This window comes from Melanaphis sacchari, unplaced genomic scaffold (genome assembly GCF_002803265.2).
Source record: "Melanaphis sacchari strain LSU unplaced genomic scaffold, SCAv2.0 Contig85_pilon_pilon, whole genome shotgun sequence".
Taxonomy (NCBI): domain Eukaryota; kingdom Metazoa; phylum Arthropoda; class Insecta; order Hemiptera; family Aphididae; genus Melanaphis; species Melanaphis sacchari.
In genome coordinates, this window is record NW_020271605.1 from 2,000,542 (window position 1) to 2,022,217 (window position 21,676).

The following is a 21,676-nucleotide window of genomic DNA, read 5'->3' on the forward strand; positions in this document are numbered from 1 at the left end:
CGCGTATTTATAGGTATACGAATTTTCTATACCTATATCGCTCACATGACCCAAAATAATGAGCTTGTTTCACGATAGCGATTTAAAGACACCACGTCCATGTGAACCAAACCTAATCAAGTTTCACATATAATATATATATATATATATATATATAATATATATATTACATATATTATATACATTATAATATATTATATATTATAATATTATGTAAAACTTTTATTAACAATTATTTTTATTTTTCGGGGGGGGTTTGAACACCCAAAACCCCCCCCCCTGGGCACGCCCCTGCAGCGTATTATCGTATTAGCGTATTAGCCTATACAACTAAAATATACAACCTAAAGTGTCGCTCTACCATTTAGTAGATGTTAAGTTTATATCATCTTTGTGTAATCTCATCGCTGTGATGAATGTGTTTAAGTACGAGTTTTAATGATTTAAATGCATTAAAAAAAAAAAAAAAAAAACAATCTTGTACACAGACATCATACGTCACAGACGCTCGTCAATCTCTATTTTCAAAAAATATTTAATAGTATTTATATTTTATACTATTATTATTATATTAATAATATTATAAACATAAAGTACTGAACATTTCTTATTCCAAAGCACCATCTAAATCTAATATTCTACTAGAAACCATAAACAAATCTTAAAATTGATTCATTTTTTTTTTTTTAATTCTAACACAAAAGAAAATTGTAAAACCATTACTCTCATTATCCCGCTCAAAATCTAAAACAGCATTATTTTATGTTTATGCTTAAAAAAATAAATTACTTACATGTTGTGTAACAAAAGTTTTACATTCATGATATCACAAAAATACACAGACACTGCAAGAATTACATTTTGGTGATTGGTAGATCATTAAACTAAATTTATCATATGACAAGTATATAAATCAATATCGAAGTACCACAAAATGGTGCGAATAAGTTGATGGAATAATGCATAAATAGATTAAAATTAGGCTAAATATTTTCAAAATTAAATGTATATAAAATTATAATTACGCGAAAGATGGGCACGTTGCCATCATTTTATTCTTAAAAGGTCTAAATAATTTTTAATACTAATTTTATCTCTATTTTTTTTACAGGATACAAAACATTTAATTTTTAATTTTTAAAAATCTCGAGGGGGAAGCTGGACCATCCTGAATACGTGCTTGGTAATAGAATGACATACATAAAACGTAGATAATATTATAATCTTATGAATTTCGACTACAAAATACAGCTTGAAAATTTTGTTGATTTTGATGAATTTTTTTCAAAAGTATAAAATTTAAATGTTTAATGAAAATGTTTTTTAAAACTGTTAGTAAAACATATTACGTGAAACCTTGTTTATTTTGACTTAAAAAAAAACTAAAAAAAAGTTTTACTTTTTATCCCTAGGGTACAAATGGGGTAGTTTAAATAAACGATTTCAATTAATGTATTTTAAAAGCAATAATAATTTCAGAATTAAACATATCTTTGGCTCATTTTTTTTCTAATTACTAATTTAATCATTTTAAACCTGTATGAGTATCGCACTATAGTATCGTCGAGTAATTCATTGCCAAATTTATGTACTTGGCAGAACAATTCCTGCAGCCTAATTTGTGAAATAAGCAAAAAAAAAAATAATTTATTTTGTGAAGTTTTTAGCCATATTTTAAATATTTAATATTAGTCTAATTGTAATAATAAATAATAAAACGTTTTAGGACATTTTAAGGACAATAAACTGAAATTTATAAAATATTCTCAATATTTTTGATACATATTATAATTGTGCAAAGCTTATTTTAAAGTTTTTTTAGAAGTGATTAAAACTCAATCCCCTTTTCATACTCCCAAAAAATTATTCTTTGTAATGCATAAAAAATATAAATAAAAACTACAGTAAAACTTATTAATATGCTGATGCCTTTAAGTCTTTTAATTTTTTATAACACTTTTTTTTAAATTCAAAATAATATTGAACACAACAAACTTATAAAATATAAAAATTACAGCTTCATATTTTCTTTTTTTCAATACTCGTATTCGTATAATCTTTTCATCTCCAATAATACAATTTTTTTATTTAAATGTAAAGCTTCTTTGAATATTCTCTCGAATCACTCATATTGCTTTGCCTTTAGTGTATCTCAAACTCAATGGTCTGATGAGTTAATATTATAAATTATATAGAAATGTAATTAAAAACCAACACGCATTACATTAACTTTAAAAAAAAAAAAACTATAACTCGACCCCGCCCACCAGAAGAAAAAAATTATTCAAAAATAATTATTTAATTATTAATTCATTACTTGTATTTTGTATTTTTTATAATATTATAAACTTATTTATTTTAGACTTCCCCCAAAAAAAAAAAAATTTTTAGAAAATACGCCACTGCTTAATGCTTATAACAACGCGTTTCTCGAATTCGAACTGTGTATTTTTTATAATGAATTACGCAAAATGTGTTTAAATGTACGTGTTAAAATAAACACTCTAATTGTGTATCAACTATCATTGAAGGACATAAAAATAAATCATGGGATGTTTTTTCATTTGTATTAATGTAGATAACCCAGATATCAAAAATACTAGTATCTGTAAAAAAAAAAAAAAAAATCATAAAATTGAAATAGAAAAAACTATTTTTTAATGATTCAAAAAACAAATATAGTATGACCATTGACTATGTTTTAGTCTTCAGTTGATGTGTAATACTGTAATATGATATTATTTAATAATATAGTCATATAAAGAGAGTAGATTTATATGTGGGTATTAAAAATTCAAAAGCATGTACATATTAAACATGTAATTATTTTAACACAAATATATAGTTAAAAATACCAGATATGAATAAACAGCTAACAACAATTACGATTCGTAAAATTTAATTGTCTAAAAGGGATATTGAAGAGGAGCTATATATTTATATGATTTTTAAAACGCTTATACCCTTCCCCGCTAGAACAAATGCATAATTATGCTAATGCACACGACCCTATAAATTTGGTAATGCCATAACTCATAACCATAATAATAATATTTTGACCGGTTTTCTTCAATTTCAGGTTTATATAAAATTTAACTTGCCAAGAAATGGCATAAAGTAAAAAGTAGGTTCTAATATTTTATAAGCAGTGTTTTGGCTACCCAATGAAACGAAAGCAACGCGTTGCTGTAACGACTATATGTTACTTTGTTTGTAATGCGTTGCCTTACGAAATTTCGTTCGAAATGATAGAATTCTTTCCGTGTAACGAAAATTGAATGTAAATTCTATATTCTCTCGATAAGCAATGCCTATAGTAAAACGCGCTATCATTTCAATCGTTTTTAAGTACCTACCTATTGTAAAATTTGTATTAATATCTTGTGTTTTTTAATTTTGGTAAACATATTTTTAACGTGTTGTTGTTATTAAATATTGATTATAATTATTTAAAATATTTTAATTAATACTTGATCGTCCATATTTCTGAAACTCTTGTTGCAATAATGACAGTAAAAAATCGTATTAATATAATTATTTGTGAGAATAAAAAACTTGGGCCATGAAAAATTAAGGTACATGTCAATAACAAATATGCGAATTAATTTTAAATATAAATATTATGTTGTATATGTATTTTTAACTAAAAATCCAGGTTGTTATATAGTGTAAAATACATTAATCAATCGAATTAACTTGCTTAGAATCTAAGTAGGTCATTGCAAGTCATCATAGTCACCGAAATAATACACAATAATATGCCAAGCACAAGAAATTGAAAAAAATAAATATCATAAGTTTTCCGAGACAAAATGTTTGCTTATAAACAATGAAAACCATCAATTCAATGAACTGTCAATAATTTGAAATATTTGAATAATCCATATTTCACTTGCAATTTATGTTATTGCCTCATAATGGTTCATAAATTATTAAAAAAGCTGTGAAATGGGGAAATAGTCAACAAAATTGCTTTTTTAATTTCTTCTATTATACACATGTACAAAAATGTGTTACGAATATTATTTATATTTTATGCGCATTAAATTATATTTAATGTATACTATCTCTTTTTCTCGTAAAATTGTGTAAAAGAATATATTTTTTTTAATAATTTAATGATGGTGACTGGCAAAGCTTTTGATTTATAGTAACACTACATTTAAGTTTTTTCTCGTGAATACAATAATATTATAATATTTTATCATTATTCTTCATCTTCATAATTGTCATATAATATGTGAATATTAACTTTCTCATGGAAATTTTCACTTAGATGACGAGAAAAAGATACCTGATTTCCGATTGGAAAATGTTTACAACATAAATTCTACGTAAGTAGAATATAGTAGGTACTATAGAGTATTTGGTTTTTAGCTTATTTTGTAACTCATTGTTTTACTATTATTCTGAAACATAGATAATAACAAGTATATTTACTTTATCTAACGGTTCAGTGTTCATCTTCAGAGTTTCAAAATTATTTTTATTGGCGAAACAAGACCATAATAAATATGTACTCAGACTTGGTATACTCTAGACAAATAACAAATAATGAACTTTCTATTTTAAGTACCTACCTAAACGGCTAAACTATAAATTATCATCAATTACCTATTTCCTTTGTATTATGACAAATATTTACACCTATGCAATTTTTGTTGTCTATTAGAAATAAACAAAAAAACTACATTTTAGTTTTTAAGTGTGACAAATTAATATAACCAATTTTTTTGAAAATTACGCTGTCTGAAACGTTACGCGTTGTAATTTTAGTAAACACCTATAATATATAAGTACTAAAAACTTACTTGTATTGAAATATTTTGATTTTTTGAATATTTAACAATGGTTACATAATTATTTATGATACAGTTTAACTAACAATCAATATTACCAAGTCTAGGATTTACTAATTTTTTTTTAACTCATTAAGTAACGTCAATATAGAAAAAATTAAGTTGAACATTACTTTATTTTTTCACTTATAAAGACAAGTTACAACTTAAATAGAAAAAACTAGGAAAAGCGCTCTGATGTATACCTACAATAGGTAGGTAACAAGTGTACATAATTAATTATTAAGTCACTGTTAGTATCTATATGCTAAAATTGAATTCAATGGTAAGTCATTACATATAAAAAAAACGATTCTATTACCAAAAAAAACATCGTTAACTAGGTATTTGCATTATTAAAATCTAGGTTGTTTCATTTTTAAGTGTTTTATTTCATAAAAACTACTTTATGACACTAAATTATAAAATGTGTCACTTGCTCAATGATTCGATATTTCAATACAAGACAGCTTGATAAGGCGCTTAAGAGATTTATCATTCATTCCCATTGTATTAAAATAGTTTTGCCCTAGCTCTAGTCCGAATGAGTATAGGCATAGACGCTGTATATTCAAATCATACTTTAATAGAAACAGGATATTGAAATATTATGAAATCATATTTTCATCATAAGCCAAAACGACAAATACGATAAAATTAGATAAAAAAGAAGGGACTACGATCAGTTCGTATCGTCTGGTCGGTAGATATGTCACTATAGAGTACTAGAATATCATCAATGGTATGAAAACGGGACTATAAAAGGGAATTAATCCTTATCGAGTAATGTGACAATTAAGAATAATATTTTAAATAAGTTATTATTACAGAAACACAAATGAATTTATTATAATAATTATTATTAACCTATATTTCTGACATTTTTGATGTGATAATAACAGTAACCAAATATATTAACAGTTATGGGAGTGAAAACTAAATCGTGATTGATTTATACACATTTCAATAACAATTGAAATTTGCATTCAACTGCTAATACAAGAGAGAGTTGACAGGTGACACATGATAAGCTTATAATTTATAATACAGTTGATTCCAGAGTATTTTAATTATGAATAAAACCTATATAATGAATGTTTAAAACTTGAAAAAAAGTTATTAAAGGTAATTCAATAATAAGGTTTTCCTTCACTGAAGTAAACTTAAAATCTTCTAATCGTATTATATATTATTAAAATAAATCAAATATTTACCAAAGTGATGAAATGAAACAACCGGAACGACAAAACATCATTATTAATTATTCTTATATAATCGTAAGTATTTTCATATAAACTGTTATTAAGAACTTAAGTATAATAGTTAGATGCCATTATGCCAAAATAATATTATGTACAAATTTATTTAAATGTCTTAGTATAGATATCTGCCTAATATAATATTTTTACGTCATATTGTATAATATCGTTTTAGATATTTTATGCAATTTTCTTACTGGCTTACTGCTTATACTTAAATACGTTTTGATAACATTAAATAGATTATTTAAGTCACAAAACATTCTTAGTAATTGATGAAGCCATCACACAACTCACGATTTTTATTGTGTCCGCTGTCCAATTACTAACAATTATTGTGCTATCCACAAAACGCTATTCTCAAAATATCAGAACATGAAAATAATAATAATAATATTAAGTTCAAATATTTTGAATAATCAATTTTTATTTTTTTTATTACTTATCATTAAAAGAAAAACGTTCTTTGTAGGGCAAACTTAACGTTTGCGACAGGGTGCGAGTGACACTGATAATCTGATCTCTTATCTTGGTTACGTCACTGCCCATGGGCGAAATTTTTGGCCTACCGAAAAATATTTTTAAGGGCCTCATAATATAAATAATCAAAAATATATATTAACAGAGGCATTATTTTTTTAAATATATTATTTTTATGTTAACAATCCTTTCTTACTTTTGTTTATAAGAAAATGTATTAAAATATTATAATACAGAATTTAAAATATACAAGTTTTTACCTAGGTAGTTCAAATGACACTTGTTTAATTTTTAAGGATTAGTATTAACTTACCTTTAAAAATATATTTCAAAATGATACATAAATTATAATAAATTTTTATTGGTTAGTAAGAAATTTGAAACAAGCATTTAAAATAATAGTAATTTACTAAACATCGTGTTTATAAAAGCCAATTCATTAATAATTTCATTTGGGCCATACTCGATAATAAGTTTCATCAACACTAATTAACATAAAACTTACCAACATGTTTTGACTCAGTATGTTTCTTAAATAATTCTTTACAAATTTTAAGTTTGAAAAGCTGCGTTCACAGCCAACTTGAGTAACTTGAGTTACTATTTACTAATAATATAATCATGAATTTATAAAATAAATAAAAACTTAGATAAGTATTTGTGTACAAATTACACTTAACAAGAACTTTAAAACAACAAATTATACACAATATTTTACACCAGTGTATGAATAATTGCGATTTTGTGAGATACGTGTTTCAATTTCATCATTGCTAGAAAGTCTTGAAAAATGATAACAATTTAAAATAAAATTAAGTTAATATTATGGAATAAATTATAAGTTATATATTTTTTTAAGTTCATTAAATAAACAAACAATAATTTTTTTTAAATTCATTCCATTTTAATACAAAATCCATATGTTCATTTCTCAAATCATCATATAGGTACTTACTTTATTTCTAATATAAAATTAACAATTTTTTCAAAATACATATAGGTATGCGTATTCCAATTATTAATGTATTTTTTGGAAGTTCTAAATTTTATTCTATGTTATTTAGATCTAAATAGGCAACATCTGCACATAGATTCATAAATCATAATAATTCATAATCAATGAATTGTCGAGTTTTTTTATATTGTTAACATTTATTTTATTTTATTTTGTATTAATTGTATACTCACAAATTATTAGCTGCATTTACAATTGAATAAAAATCATGTGAACTTTTTCTTAATCCTCCAGTTTGTTTTACCTACCATTATAATATACTGTAGTGATGTCATGATATTAATTCTATTACCTCGTAGATACTTTGATAGTGGTACAGTAATTTGTACCATGTAGTATATCATACCATAATGGGACTGAAGTTAAGGGGAACTCAACATTACATAGACGAAGGCCTACTGGGAGAACCTCGCCTATCCGCCCATCGGCTACTGCCTGTAATACCTACGAGCAAAGTATGATTAATGAGTAATTACTAATTACTGTTGAATATGGCATGTATTGACGAGATTTTTACTAGTGGCCTCCCTTAAGTTATTGTATTGATACTAATTCAATAAACTAATACCTTATTAGCAAATTTATTAGTTTAATTAATCGTCTTTATTATTTTTTCATAACTATTCGTGGAAGTCATCAAGAAGACTATAATATGATACCTAAGTAAAGCTCATCGAGTAATACGAAATCGTGAATCGCCAAGTTCAACAGCCAACACTATTTATCAATAAATATCTAAAAAAATATCTGTACTCTGTAGTACAATTTTAGAATTTGGATCCCCCCTCGAAAAAAAATACCTTGGCCACTGCAAATAAACGTGATTTTTATAAAAAAAAATGTTAAACATTGAGTGTATCATCTTTCACCCATCTTTGTGTAAAATAAATCGATGGATGGATTTCATTATATACGTAGTTAAATCTGATGTAAATACCTATAATAGTTTAAGAGCGTACCCATGTAATGAATATAACATTATATGGATATGCTATAATTTTAATTTAACCATAAATCACTGTATATACGAGACTGCAATATCAGCTTATCTTCTAAAGATATTTTAAAATTTAATTATAAAATTATACGTAACTATTTTTAATATACTAAAAGTAAGGTGAATTAATATTTACAAAATAACATTACATTCACACATAGGTATTCCTTAATATTTTGGAGAATACATTACACAAAGATAATAATAGTACATATAATAGTGATAAGTTTCAACACCCGAAATTAATATTATATGAATAACATAATATCTAAAATTGTCAATTTTCATTTAAATATCAAAAATTGAACTTTTTTTAAATTTCTAGATCTGTGCCAGTAATTATCAAAAAGGTCAGTAAAATATTGGCTGGTAAAAACAAATTAACACAGATATCATAACAGGTGTAGGTGATTTATTTATATTAGCAGAAAAAAAACGTTACATTGCAATATCTAAAGAATACACACAATACTGAAAATATTTTTAACAAATTATTGCACATAGATTTATTTATTTTATTTTTTTTTTTTTTAATTAGGTAAAAATCAATTTAAATTATAACTGTACTAATAACCATTAGTTACAAAGGATAAAAATAATAATACATTTACTATAAAATAAAATCATTAAAGATAATTATTATATTACCACCAATAACTACCTACACCCTAATTATTAATATATATTTATGATATACCAAAGCAAGATGTTATAATTAATACTTTTAAAATGTATGTGTATAATCTTACAGTTTACTCTAAATTTACATAAAAATAATCTTATATACTTTTAATTCATTTATTATAATCTTTAGATTTTAAATATGTATTTAAAGGTAATGATAATTTATTTTTCATTATGTATTCTGTAGTTATTAATTTAATGGTTATTATTTTGAATAAAAATTAGAATAAACATAAAATGTATATATTATGTAACAATATAAATCATAATATAATATGTATTTGTTCACTTTTTAACTAGTATAAGATTAGATGATATTTATCCATGATAAGAAAATTTATAAATATTCACCAAGTTTACATTTGTGTCACATAATATAATGATACAAAAAAAATATCATTGACAAAGATTAACAAGGTGCGCAGTAGTTTCATCATTAAAGATATTATTATTATAATATATTTAAGTACTTTATTGCACAACCAATAATACTAAACTGAAAAATACAGTTCTTTAAAAAATAAAAATTCACGAGGAAACCTATTTGGACGGTATCAAATTTATAAATGGAAACACAAACATAGGCAAGAAGTTGGCTGCTCAGGTGTTGAGAAGACGACAAGCAAGTGCATTGGAATGAATTATGGAGTAAAGAGGAATACATTTTTGTTAATGGTTGTGATTTGTAAAGCTTTCGAAACTATAAAACTAAACATATAATATTGATTGATCGAATGGCACATTAAAAATGCAAATATTAGCTTTTTAATTTTTTTTTTACATTATTTACAGTCTTCTCCATTTTTAAAAAAAAAAAATTGTTCTATATATATGTATACATTTTATGTATGAATACTAAATTAAAGAAAGAGTGGGGATAATTTTAATTAAAATAATAATAAAATTTAGGATATGTCTGAAAAAAAATTATAAAACAAGTTATAAAATCATAAGTATAAATAGATAGTTGTGTGAACAGTGTCAAGATTATAATGTTACATATTATTTTAATCATGTATATTAAAATATATGAATAGATATCAGTGCAAACAAATAATAGTGTACATTATTTGAACTTAAGGACAGCAAAATAAGTTAAGTTAAAGTCTGATTGACTCCCAACAACGCCCCACTCTTTAATTTATTTTAAACTTGTATGTCTAAAAAATGAATTTCAAATATTCTAAAGCGCGTTAGTCAAGCGTTTTCGAAAGATATGCAAAAAAAGAGTGATTTTTGTTTAGTATTAAAAAATAGAATCACCATATCCTATAAAAGGTCAGGTGCTGCAAGTCGTATTAGTGTGCATGATTCTTTAATAATAAAACATGACCTAGATAGACATGGTAGAATGATCCCATTCTAAACGAGGTGCACAGCCTCTGTGTAGACCATCATCTTCTTCATTGCCACCACCATCATCTGAGCTATCGTCATAATCATAACTCATATTGTCATCAGAAGAATCATCATCATTTTCAGCATGCCTATGTTTGCCAGCTGATAATGCACCACCAGCTGATCCACTTCCATCACATTCCAATTGCTAAAAGTAATATAAAATAGAATATGAATCAGTGTAATTGATAAGACAGTAATAGTTGAAATTTACCTCCATAGGATTTATGGTTATGTTAAGAGCTGAGTCATCCCAAGCCATTTCTGTGTCCTGGACTTCATCCTGAGATGCTTTTTGGTGGGCGGCCTTAATACGCACAATACCTAATGTAATCATTAAAACTAAAAATCCAACACACACTACAATGATAATTGTAACGGCATGTCCGCCACCAGTGACAATAGCTTGTGCACGTTCATCAATAGATCCCTCTATGTAATTTCCAAAAATAGTTTGTGCTTGTTTTGATTCTACAGAATGTTGAACTACTTGAGCATGAGCTGGTTTTGGTTCAGCATCATTTTCTTCTACTAAAGAAGCAGCAGGCAAAATAGTTGTTGGGAGTGTTGTAGTAGTAGTATAAGCAACAGTTGGAGATTTTGGATGGATTACAGTTAACTGAAAATAATATATATTATAATTTAGTTATTGTAAGATAAAAAATAAGAAATAATATGTAAACCATAAATGTTTTAATAATTTAACTCACAGTTTGTATGTATTCATTGCTCAAAAACCTTCCATTCATTTCTGAGCACACTAATTTGAATTGACGATTTAAGTAATATGCAGGCTTGAAGTTAGTGTAGTGGACATCACGAAGAGCTTCTTGATAATGGAATACAATATCAGCATTGTTGAAAGCTACACCATCTTTTGAAACTTTAGCTGAAATTCCGAATTTAGCCAACATATCAGCAGGGATGGTTAACGTTTCATGGTCAGGATTCAGTGAAGGATAAACAGAAATTATACAGGAATCAATACGACGCTCTAATACATTTGTCAATTCAGCTATAAAACAAAAGTACAACATTAAAAATGATTTCAAATATAAAACATTAAGTCAGTACTTACGATTTTTAGATTCATAATCATAACTTTCTGGCTCAATGCTAATGGCAAGATCAGGGAAAACTTGTACACTCTGTCTAAATTCATGGTATTCCCTGGGTACTGTATTAGTACCATTAATGATAATATTAGGTTGTTGAGGTCGATGGACCATTATATAACTTTCAGCAAGAGGCATCTTCACTTCACGACCTCCATCACAACTTTATTAAAAATAGTTATAAATTAATAGAAAATAATAAAAATAAATACTAAAATAAATTTCAACTTACATAAGAGATGTAGTTAAGTGAAGATTACGTCTACCAGGAGTTGGATAATCACGACTGTTAGAATAACCAATTTTTCTCACCAAGACTTCTAAATTGGTCTTATTATCACCCTCAATTGATAATTCAGTTAACTCTAAAATAATTATACAAAAATATAATATCAAATATTTTCTTATTGATTTACTTGTATATGGGGGGGGGGGGGGGGAATTAATAGGACTTACCACTGTTAGTTAGTAGTTCCATTCCAGGTTCTAACAATTCCATTGCAGGAACTTCTAGACTTTCCTTACATTTATGTAAACACGCGAGTACCTCAGGTTTCTCTAGTTGGTGCAAAAGTACTGATAAACCAGCCAAGTATCCTCGAAGATGATGTTTCATTTTATTTTCTGAACCTAAAACAATGTAATAAAATAGTTTTATTAAATAATTAATAATAATTTGTAATTGATAATATAGTATTAAATACTAATTTTTTTTATACCTTGCCAACATGCCCCAACAGTCAAAGTAGTATTAATACCCTTAGTTGGGTGCAAAGGCCAATCATCAATAACTTCAGGATTTTTGTTTTCAGATTTAAAAAGAACTCCATCAATATATAACTGAACATTGGGGAATTGTACTGATACAGCATAGTGATGCCATTCGTTGTCACATACCTAAAAGTATAAGTTATGGCAATGATTACCCCTTTTTCATACTTATTACTAATTAGTCACTATTATTTATAATGTTAATATTAACCTGTGGAATTTTCCATCTCCATTCAGCTGGCCTAAAAATATTCAGATCTCCTTGCGAAAAATCACGTCTCAAAAGTAATATGAGACGACAATTACGTACAAACCAAGCATAATGATGACGATTCATTTCTATTTAGAAAAATCAATAAAAACAAAACATTGAAATAGGTACAGATTAAACTATATTAAAATAAAAAATAACATACTGTGGTCATCAGCAGAACATAAAATGTGTTCTTTAACATGTTTATCTTGGTGTGGCATAGGCTTATGTTTCATCCATGTTGAAATAGTAAATGCTGATGATAGACCATGGTCAAGAACATCATTAGGTATAGCAACAGCAGTACTACTACCATCAAACTCATACATCTGATCAGATTCACGACCTTCGTCATGTTTAATTGCATTACCAGCAGATAAGGGTACATGATTAGCAGGTAAAAGTTCCACACTTTCTTCACTTGCTCCTATACAAAATCATATAAGTAAAATAAAAAAAATGGATTTTGTTATTTAATTTATTATTTACTGGTCATCAATCAAAAGTATACATATTACACATAACCATACCATTATCATAATTAGAATTATGAAATGTACATTATAATTTAATTGTTATTATTGGAAAATTAGGTGTTTTTAGTCAAAACTGTTATTAGTACATTTTAACTTATCTGGAATTCTTTAGTATAATTTTTTTTTTTTTTTTTTTTAATGCCCCAGAACAAGCTACTCTAAAGTATAAATATATTTAACATATTTTCTATAAATAATATACAAAATATACATTGATAAAGGCATACCTCCATGAAATAGATTTTAAAATATAAATTACATAACTCTAATAATTTTTAATATGCATAATTTCAATCCTATATTTTATAACTTTAACTTATAGGTATACATGTCAAATTTTTTTTATTTTAAATAGTAAATTATATTTTTGAATATATAATCTGAAACAAAGCTTTTAACAATTTTAATGTATTTACATGTAATATTGACAAAGTTTATTTTTTTAATTTAGAAGTAATTTTTAGTTTGAACAAGTAAAATGATATACCTGCATGTATCAAAGTTTTAGTGGATATTCATTGTAATTTTATTCTTCTAGGTAGTCTAATATTTGTATACTAAATGCATATAAATAAAAAAAAAATTCAATATTTACTTAGATTAATTTCCTGAAAAGTATTATACCTATTTTAGATAATTAAATTGAAAATAAAAGTTTATATCAAGATCAAAAGTTGATAAATTGTAGTGGTATTCTACAAAAGAATGAGATAATAAGTGATAATTAAATGTTTTTTATTCATTAATATTATATATATATTTGACGTCATTATTTACCACATAGTTTTCTTTGGCTTTGAACAGAATACGTATCACGGTCACAACCTTTACCAATATGTGATGTTGCTAGAGTCAGCTTAGCATTAACATTTTTCACATGACATGGATCATCACATAGTCTTAGCTGTGCATTAGGAAACAAATCTTTACGACCCGAAGTGGGGTAGTAATCAATTTCTTCTGGGATACCTAAAAAAGTGTTTATATACTTAGTAAATTTGTATTAAAAATAGATTAATATTGATTTATTTGATGTACATACTTTTCCAACCCAATTTGCAAATTCGATTCACTTTAATGGTGACCATAACTGGAGCAGACTGCTTCATGCCACAATCATAAGCAACAACTGACAATATGTAATTATGACTACGATCATAATCTAATGGTTCAGTATTTCTAATACTTCCTAAAAAGTTAACCATACAAGCAATTTTAACACATCCATTTTAAAAATTACATTTTTTTTTTTATGAATATTTTGTAAAAACAAAACAAAAAATATTTACACATACCTTCATTATTAATAGTGAAAGGTTGATCATCATTAAGTATGTCGTATTTGCAGATGTCACCAAAACGTGGAGTACAATCACGGTCTGTGGCTTCTACTCGTACTATCTCTTCATACAACTGGCCTTCATCAACATCTTTAACATAAGATGGATCCAAGAATAGTGGAGCATATTCATTAATATCAACCACAGTTATATGCACAGTAACACTATAATAATTTAAAAAAAATTAATATTAATAATTAAATTGAAAATATTCAAAACTTACTTATCAGATATCAGACCGGAACATGAAACTGCAGCAATTTCAAATTTATATGTTTTACGTTTCTCACAATTTAAAGTTTTACGAGCTCGAAGTTCAGCATAACCATTTGGACGAAGAATAATCTGAAAATTAATTTTAATTATTTTAAACTATTTAACTCTAAATTTTAATGTATAAATTATGAATAATTTTTTTTATTTTTAATAAAGTTTTTAAAATTTTAATTCTGATTTTATTTACTTATTCTTGTTAAACAAATATTCTTATTATTTAAATTTAAAAAACAATTTAAATCACAAATTAAAATTTTAAATATTTTAAATAAGTAGAATATTGCTAGATTTATTAATTACTTAAACTGAAGCATAATATTTTTAAGCTAGAGTTAAAATCAATAAAATTGAACAGTACAATTTATAAACAATTACAATGTACGAATAAAAAACAAAATAATTAAGGAATTCTTAAAAAGTTTTCAAATAATATCTAATTAAATTTGAAATGTAAATACCTAATAAATACTATAATAATTTAAACAATTTCTAAAATAGTTGCACTTACTTCAAAAGGTGCTTCTCCGTGATGTTTGTTAACTATGTTGAAATTACAAACATCACCAATGGCATAAATTTCTGGAACAACTTCAACAAGTGTTTCATTTTCTTTTACTAATCCATGATATCCGCTAAGTTTATCATCAATCACCAATTTAGGTAAGATTTCTGAAAATCAAAAAAGTTATTTTAACTAAAAATAATAATTCTAATTATAAACTATTATTAGATAACATATGGAACAGTCCTTTTTTTACATCTAAAATGTATATATTTGAACTACCTATTTGAAGTTAATTGACTATTAGACAGAAAATATCATACCCATAGATATTATAAATAATAAACTTACCTAACTGAATACTTAATATCTCACTTATAATAATTTATTATTTCAATTTATAATAATACATTATTGTTTATTAAGAATAGGTTGGTATTCAATTACCTATCATTTTAATTATCTAATTGGCTAATATGTAGGGATTAGAACTTAATACATTTAAAAAATAATTAAATATGTATACACTTATGCATAATAGTAAAAATATGCACTTATTTTTTTTTTCTATTCATATTTTTCATAATTATAAATATTTTATGATTTAAAGTAAATATTTATGAACAAAAATGGAAACTAAAAACTAGGGATTTGAAAAAAAATATGCAATAATACATAATGAAAATCTTCAAAATAAATATACATTACCTACCTATAAAGTATTTTTATTTTTATTGTTAAATTTTCAAATTTTATTATAAACATATCATTAATCATCAAATATGCTCTAAATAATGAGATAAAATTGAAAAATATGCTTTAAAAACTACAAAATGAATAAATAATATGCTCATTAAATTTTAATATTTTTTTTTGTAATATTGTGAAATTAATTTCAAACTTAATTAGCAATGAATTTCATAGTCCAAAAGAAACATACAAATTCTTTGCAACTTCTGAGTTCTACTAATAAGTAATAAATAAAATATATTTTAATAATTTAAAAAAAAAAAATAATGAAATGAACAAATAAAAGTGAATAAGTTTTCATAATGAAATATTTTTTATATTTATTTATTAAATGTACTTATTTTTAAAAACATTTTTCATTCAAAAATCAAAAAAAAAAATTTTATTAAAATTTGTATGATCTAAAGTGAGAACCTAACTAGTTTTTCTTTTAAAAGTTATTTTAATTTCAAGAAAGACCATTTTCAAACAATACAATTAGGTTTAAGAATTAAATTCTTATACCTGATTAATATTACAAAGCATTGAAGTATTAGATAGGTACCTACTCTGAAAATTTAAATAATTCATTATACTTAAATAATATTTAATTGTTGATACAAAAAATGAAATGTCTTAAAAAAAGTATCATTTAAAAATGATTTGATGAACAGATTGTTTTATTATTCAATAATATTATAATGTTGTTATAACAATATATTTCAACATCAATGGTTTATTACAAAAATATATTTAAAAGAGAAGTTTTTACTATCCTACAAAAAAAAAAAAAAAATAACAAAAGTTTCTGACATTGAATGGTACATTGTTTTTTAAACAAACATTATTCAAACTGAAAATTAATTTATTTGTTTATTAGTGTATTTGTTCTTTGTCAATACTCAATTAGTAGGTATATTGAATTATTGTATACCTACATACATTTAAGTAATTTTTTTGATCAAGTATTTAATTTAAATTTTCTCTAACCTATATGAGTAAGAAACAAAAAGATGAATACCTTTTAGTCAAAGATTTAAGTGAATTTCAATAACAAAATATTTCAACTGAATAATATTAAAATAACAATGAAGTAGCATAGAAATACAATATATTGAGCCTAAAATTCAACTCATAATTTTACTATTTTACGAATGGTATTTACCTACTATAATTTAAAAATTTATTTGAGATTTAATTTATAATCAAATTATTTTTTAAATGCCTAATTCAAGGGAATAACTTCAAATATTAGATAAACAATTTTTTTTTTTTTTTAAGCAGATAAGGTTGATAAATTCTTCTACGTGATATATCAATAAATAATAATAATTATATACCTATACAATTTGGTTAAGACTTCATTATCCTAACAAACTTTTTTTAAATTTTTTATATATCAATCTACTATATTTTTAACTTGTCAGACATTCCGAAAGCTAATTGTTTTTATAATAATGTTGACATAGATAATAAATTTAAATATGTAGGTACCTAAATTAGGTGTCTATATTATATTAAACATTTATTTTATGCTTTAATAAAATACCTAACTAAAAGTAATAATTTTATTATTTTTGTAACATTTTATAAAATAGTACAAAAGACACTGTCTTTTGTAAATAATTAACAGTATTTATTTTAGATAGATAATATAACTTATAAGTTAGGTATATCATAATTAAACAATTCTAATTCTAGCAAAAAAAACTCAATTGATTAATAATAAAAATATCACAAAAAGTTGCTAAATAAATTGCGACCTAAGATAAGTCAAACTTTATTAATTTTTCTCATACCTAAGTCCTAATAAAAAATTTAATTCAAAGCTATTTAATAAATGCTTAAGCATATCAGGTTCATGTTTATAGTTGCATAAATACACATTTTGTTGATTAATTGTAAAATCAGTACTTGTGAAATACCTACCTAGATAATATGTAATTTTTATGCAAGTTTCATTGAAGTTAGTTCTTTAAATTTTATAAATGAATAAGGTAAAAGATTTTACAAAGAATAAAAATAAAAATAAGTTTATAAGAACTCATTATTACATAGCGTAAATATTATTTTTCAAATCTAAAATGGCAACAATTAAGTAAAATTTTGAATAATTAATAATTACATAGTTTTTAGCAATTAAAATAAAAGATAAGAGAAAAACAATCAACGTGTTAAATTTTTCTATTAATAAAAATAGACAAAACCAAATAAAATAAAATAGGCCGGTTTTTGTCTAAGTAATAAAATTAATTATGATCACCTGTGAGCTGTATTGACCTATTAGCTCTCACATTATTATAAATACTAAATATTTAATTGTTTAGTTCTATAATTTAAGAATATTCAAAATATTAAGTACTTAGTACCTACAATTAAAATAATATTATTTATACTATCTACCTTATTTTATAATTTTGTAGGAACAAATAGGTAAGTAAGTAGCTAAAATTGTATTTTTTTGACAATTGCTAAGAACTATACATATTAAATCATAAAAAAAACATAAAAACTCAAAATAAAATACAAAATACTTAGATATTTGCCAAAATTTTATTAATTGTTAATTTATTATTTAATTGATAATCAATAATTAAATGCCAAAATATTTTGTTTTTAAATTGACTAGATAGGTAGATAACAAACAAAATAAATTCTAAATAAGCTTATAATAGGTTATCAGTTATCAAATTATCACTAATATGAGTAGCACAATTTAACTAATTTAAGATACACATTAAACTGTTTTTAATTGGTTAGATGATAAGATAATTAAGTAATTGCATAGAATAATGGTAATTGTGTATTTGTTGAAGAATTATAAAACTCTTATCACCAAAACAATTAACCTGTCTCGGGATAATATGACTAAAGTAAGAAAACATCAAAGAAAATAATTGATATTGCAGATTTTTTTATGACAATACTAACTTTATCAATACTTAAATAAAATTATGAAGGTATGTCGATTGTCGGTATCTTTTGATACAGCCACCATAATTGACAGTTTAAAAAAAATGGTACACTCGAGGCCTAAATTCTTAGGTCAGTGAAGTATTATATAGTTAAGTGATAATAATGTAACATAAAATACGTGCATTCGAAACGTTACCCCCATAAACGACAGTTTAATATTCTATTGCATAAAATGATAGAAAGGGTGAGTCAGAAAAACTAGAAAATTTAATAGATGCAGATCTATACTCGCAGACGACGCCGCCATTAGAGAGAAAAATAAACAAAAATAAAGGCTCACAGTTACTGCGAATTACGATTAACATCACATCACAGATTCACAGCCTACGCTCTCTCCAACCGGCCGTCGCGCATCTCTTTCTCAATCAGCAGTACAACACCTGCCCACCGCCCACCTACGTGACCAAGCTTCGGGACGTATATCACGTTTTTTTTATTTTTATTGTTATTTTATTATTATTTCTCTTTTTCTCTCACCCCCTCTCTCTCTCTATATATATATAGGTATGTATTTTATAAGCACTTCTACGACCATAACGTACTCGTTGTCTGCCACTGCAAATGATCGTTCATGACCAATAACTATTTCAGGGCGGCCAGACGAGTCCGTAGCCGTACAAAAGATACGAACCAGTCAAAATGTGAATAATCACCGAAGTATTAGATAAAACACACAATGCAGCTGCCATAACACAGCGACAAAGCCAAGTTAAAACTCGTTGAACTTACCGTCGGAAGTTGTGAAACAGGAAGCGAATGGAACGAACAGAGCAACAAAGGCGACGGCAACCACGGCCGACGACGACGTCTTGTAAGACATTTTTTCAGCACTGCGGGTGTTTAGGCCGGGGGAAAAACTACGACGGATAACGCAAGACGGAGTTTACCGTATTTATTAAAAACTCATAGATGATAATAGCGATGTTTACAAAATAAATAAAAAAAAATTAAAATAACAAACTATCTAATATAAAAAAAAAAAAATAATAAATACTATTCCCAAGGGTCGCGGTATATGACAACCCTTAGGTTACACGTGAAAAACAAAATTCCGATGTTCGGCAGTGAAATCGGACGGCGTACACGCGCGCGGAGAAGCGAAACTATACACTGACATAGAAAAAACGAGAAAAAAATCAAGTAGCACACGCACGCACTCACGATTCACCGTACACGATACACTCGTACAACGTTACATTACAAGAACGACGACGTCAGCGGCGGCGGCGGTGGTGGACTCTCCTCCTCTTCGTTCTCGGCCACCGACGATAGATGTTCCTCCTCCAACACTACCGCCGCCACCACTTCGTCGTGCTCCACAACGACCGTACGCGACCCTCCTCTGCCGACGCCGCCGCCGAGACGAATCAATAATTTACATGAGTCAGAGCGCAGAGTGCCGTTTTCCTCTTTTGTTCGGTGTCATGGAAGAAAAAATCTAAGCACACCGATGTCAAGGTCGGCGGCAATGTCCAACAATAAACACAACGTTTACCTGCACGAAGTATAATACCTATTATTAAATTATAATTTTAATATTGTGTGCACACAACGCAGATATGTTTAGGACAATAATCTTAATTAACGCCGTTATGCATAAAACACAATTATTTTTAACACAAATATTCAAATCATTTAATGTTATTATGTGAGCGTATGTGCATGCGCGCAAACGTTCATCAATGTTTACGTTATTAATTGTTATATCGTAAAATTTAAATGAGGACCAATCATTTTCACGTTTGATTACATAATGCTCATAAACGGCAGCAGCAGTACCAAGGGTGGTTCGTGAGTCTGACAGGGCACACCCGTTACTGGTGTATCCACTGTATCCCTCGTACGCATCCCAATTAGCACGCACTGGTCGCGCCAAAATTTTAAACCATGTGGACGGTATGCCGTGCATAAAAATGTATTTTAAAAAGATTTTTTTTGAATTAATTGGTATCTTTTAAAGTATAATTGCGTATTGCGTTTAAATATAGACATATTTATTATATATTATGACACGTATCAGGTACATATACTTAGGTGGCCCTTATTTTTGAACTCGCGAGTTTTTGATTTCTCACCCCTTCATTTTTTGCATTACTACGAGAAAGTAATTTAGGTTAAATTTGGTTATGAGTATTCATCACTCTTCACGTGTCCTAAAGGGATTGAAAAATTACAAAATAAGGTTATCTTATCATTAGTTTTGGGTAAATTAGAAAAATATTCTATTTATTGTAAAAATATAATAAACTTAATCATATATTTTTATGTTGCTAATAAAACATATCTATCTATATATAATCTCTTATAAATCTATTATTTTTAAAGGAAAATTATAAAATACTAAATATTTAATTTATTTAAAAATATTGATTTTTTACGGTTATTTAAATTTATTAGAATAACAGTTGATGATAGGACAAAATATCCTGCATAAAAATGATGAAAAATGTTTTTTTCTAAAAAAAGTTTAAAAGTAAAAATTAAATTAGAGTTACATTACTGTTCTA

The 21,676-nt window shown here is 25.8% G+C and overlaps 1 protein-coding gene across 1 annotated transcript; it reads right to left on the reverse strand.

The window, feature by feature from the left end:
- Window positions 1-10,159: 10,159 nt before the first annotated feature.
- On the reverse strand, window positions 10,160-20,444 carry LOC112602223 (calsyntenin-1). The gene is made up of 15 exons (XM_025350180.1): window positions 19,899-20,444; window positions 15,471-15,631; window positions 14,910-15,031; window positions 14,642-14,850; window positions 14,389-14,535; window positions 14,124-14,315; window positions 12,974-13,237; window positions 12,769-12,896; window positions 12,506-12,683; window positions 12,243-12,416; window positions 12,019-12,151; window positions 11,750-11,949; window positions 11,382-11,686; window positions 10,886-11,290; window positions 10,160-10,819 (listed from the first exon to the last, which is right to left on the reverse strand). The coding sequence occupies exons 1-15, from the start codon at window positions 19,987-19,989 to the stop codon at window positions 10,607-10,609; spliced, it is 2,922 nt and encodes a 973-aa protein (XP_025205965.1). The 5' UTR covers window positions 19,990-20,444; the 3' UTR covers window positions 10,160-10,606.
- Between the last annotated feature and the right edge of the window lie 1,232 nt (window positions 20,445-21,676).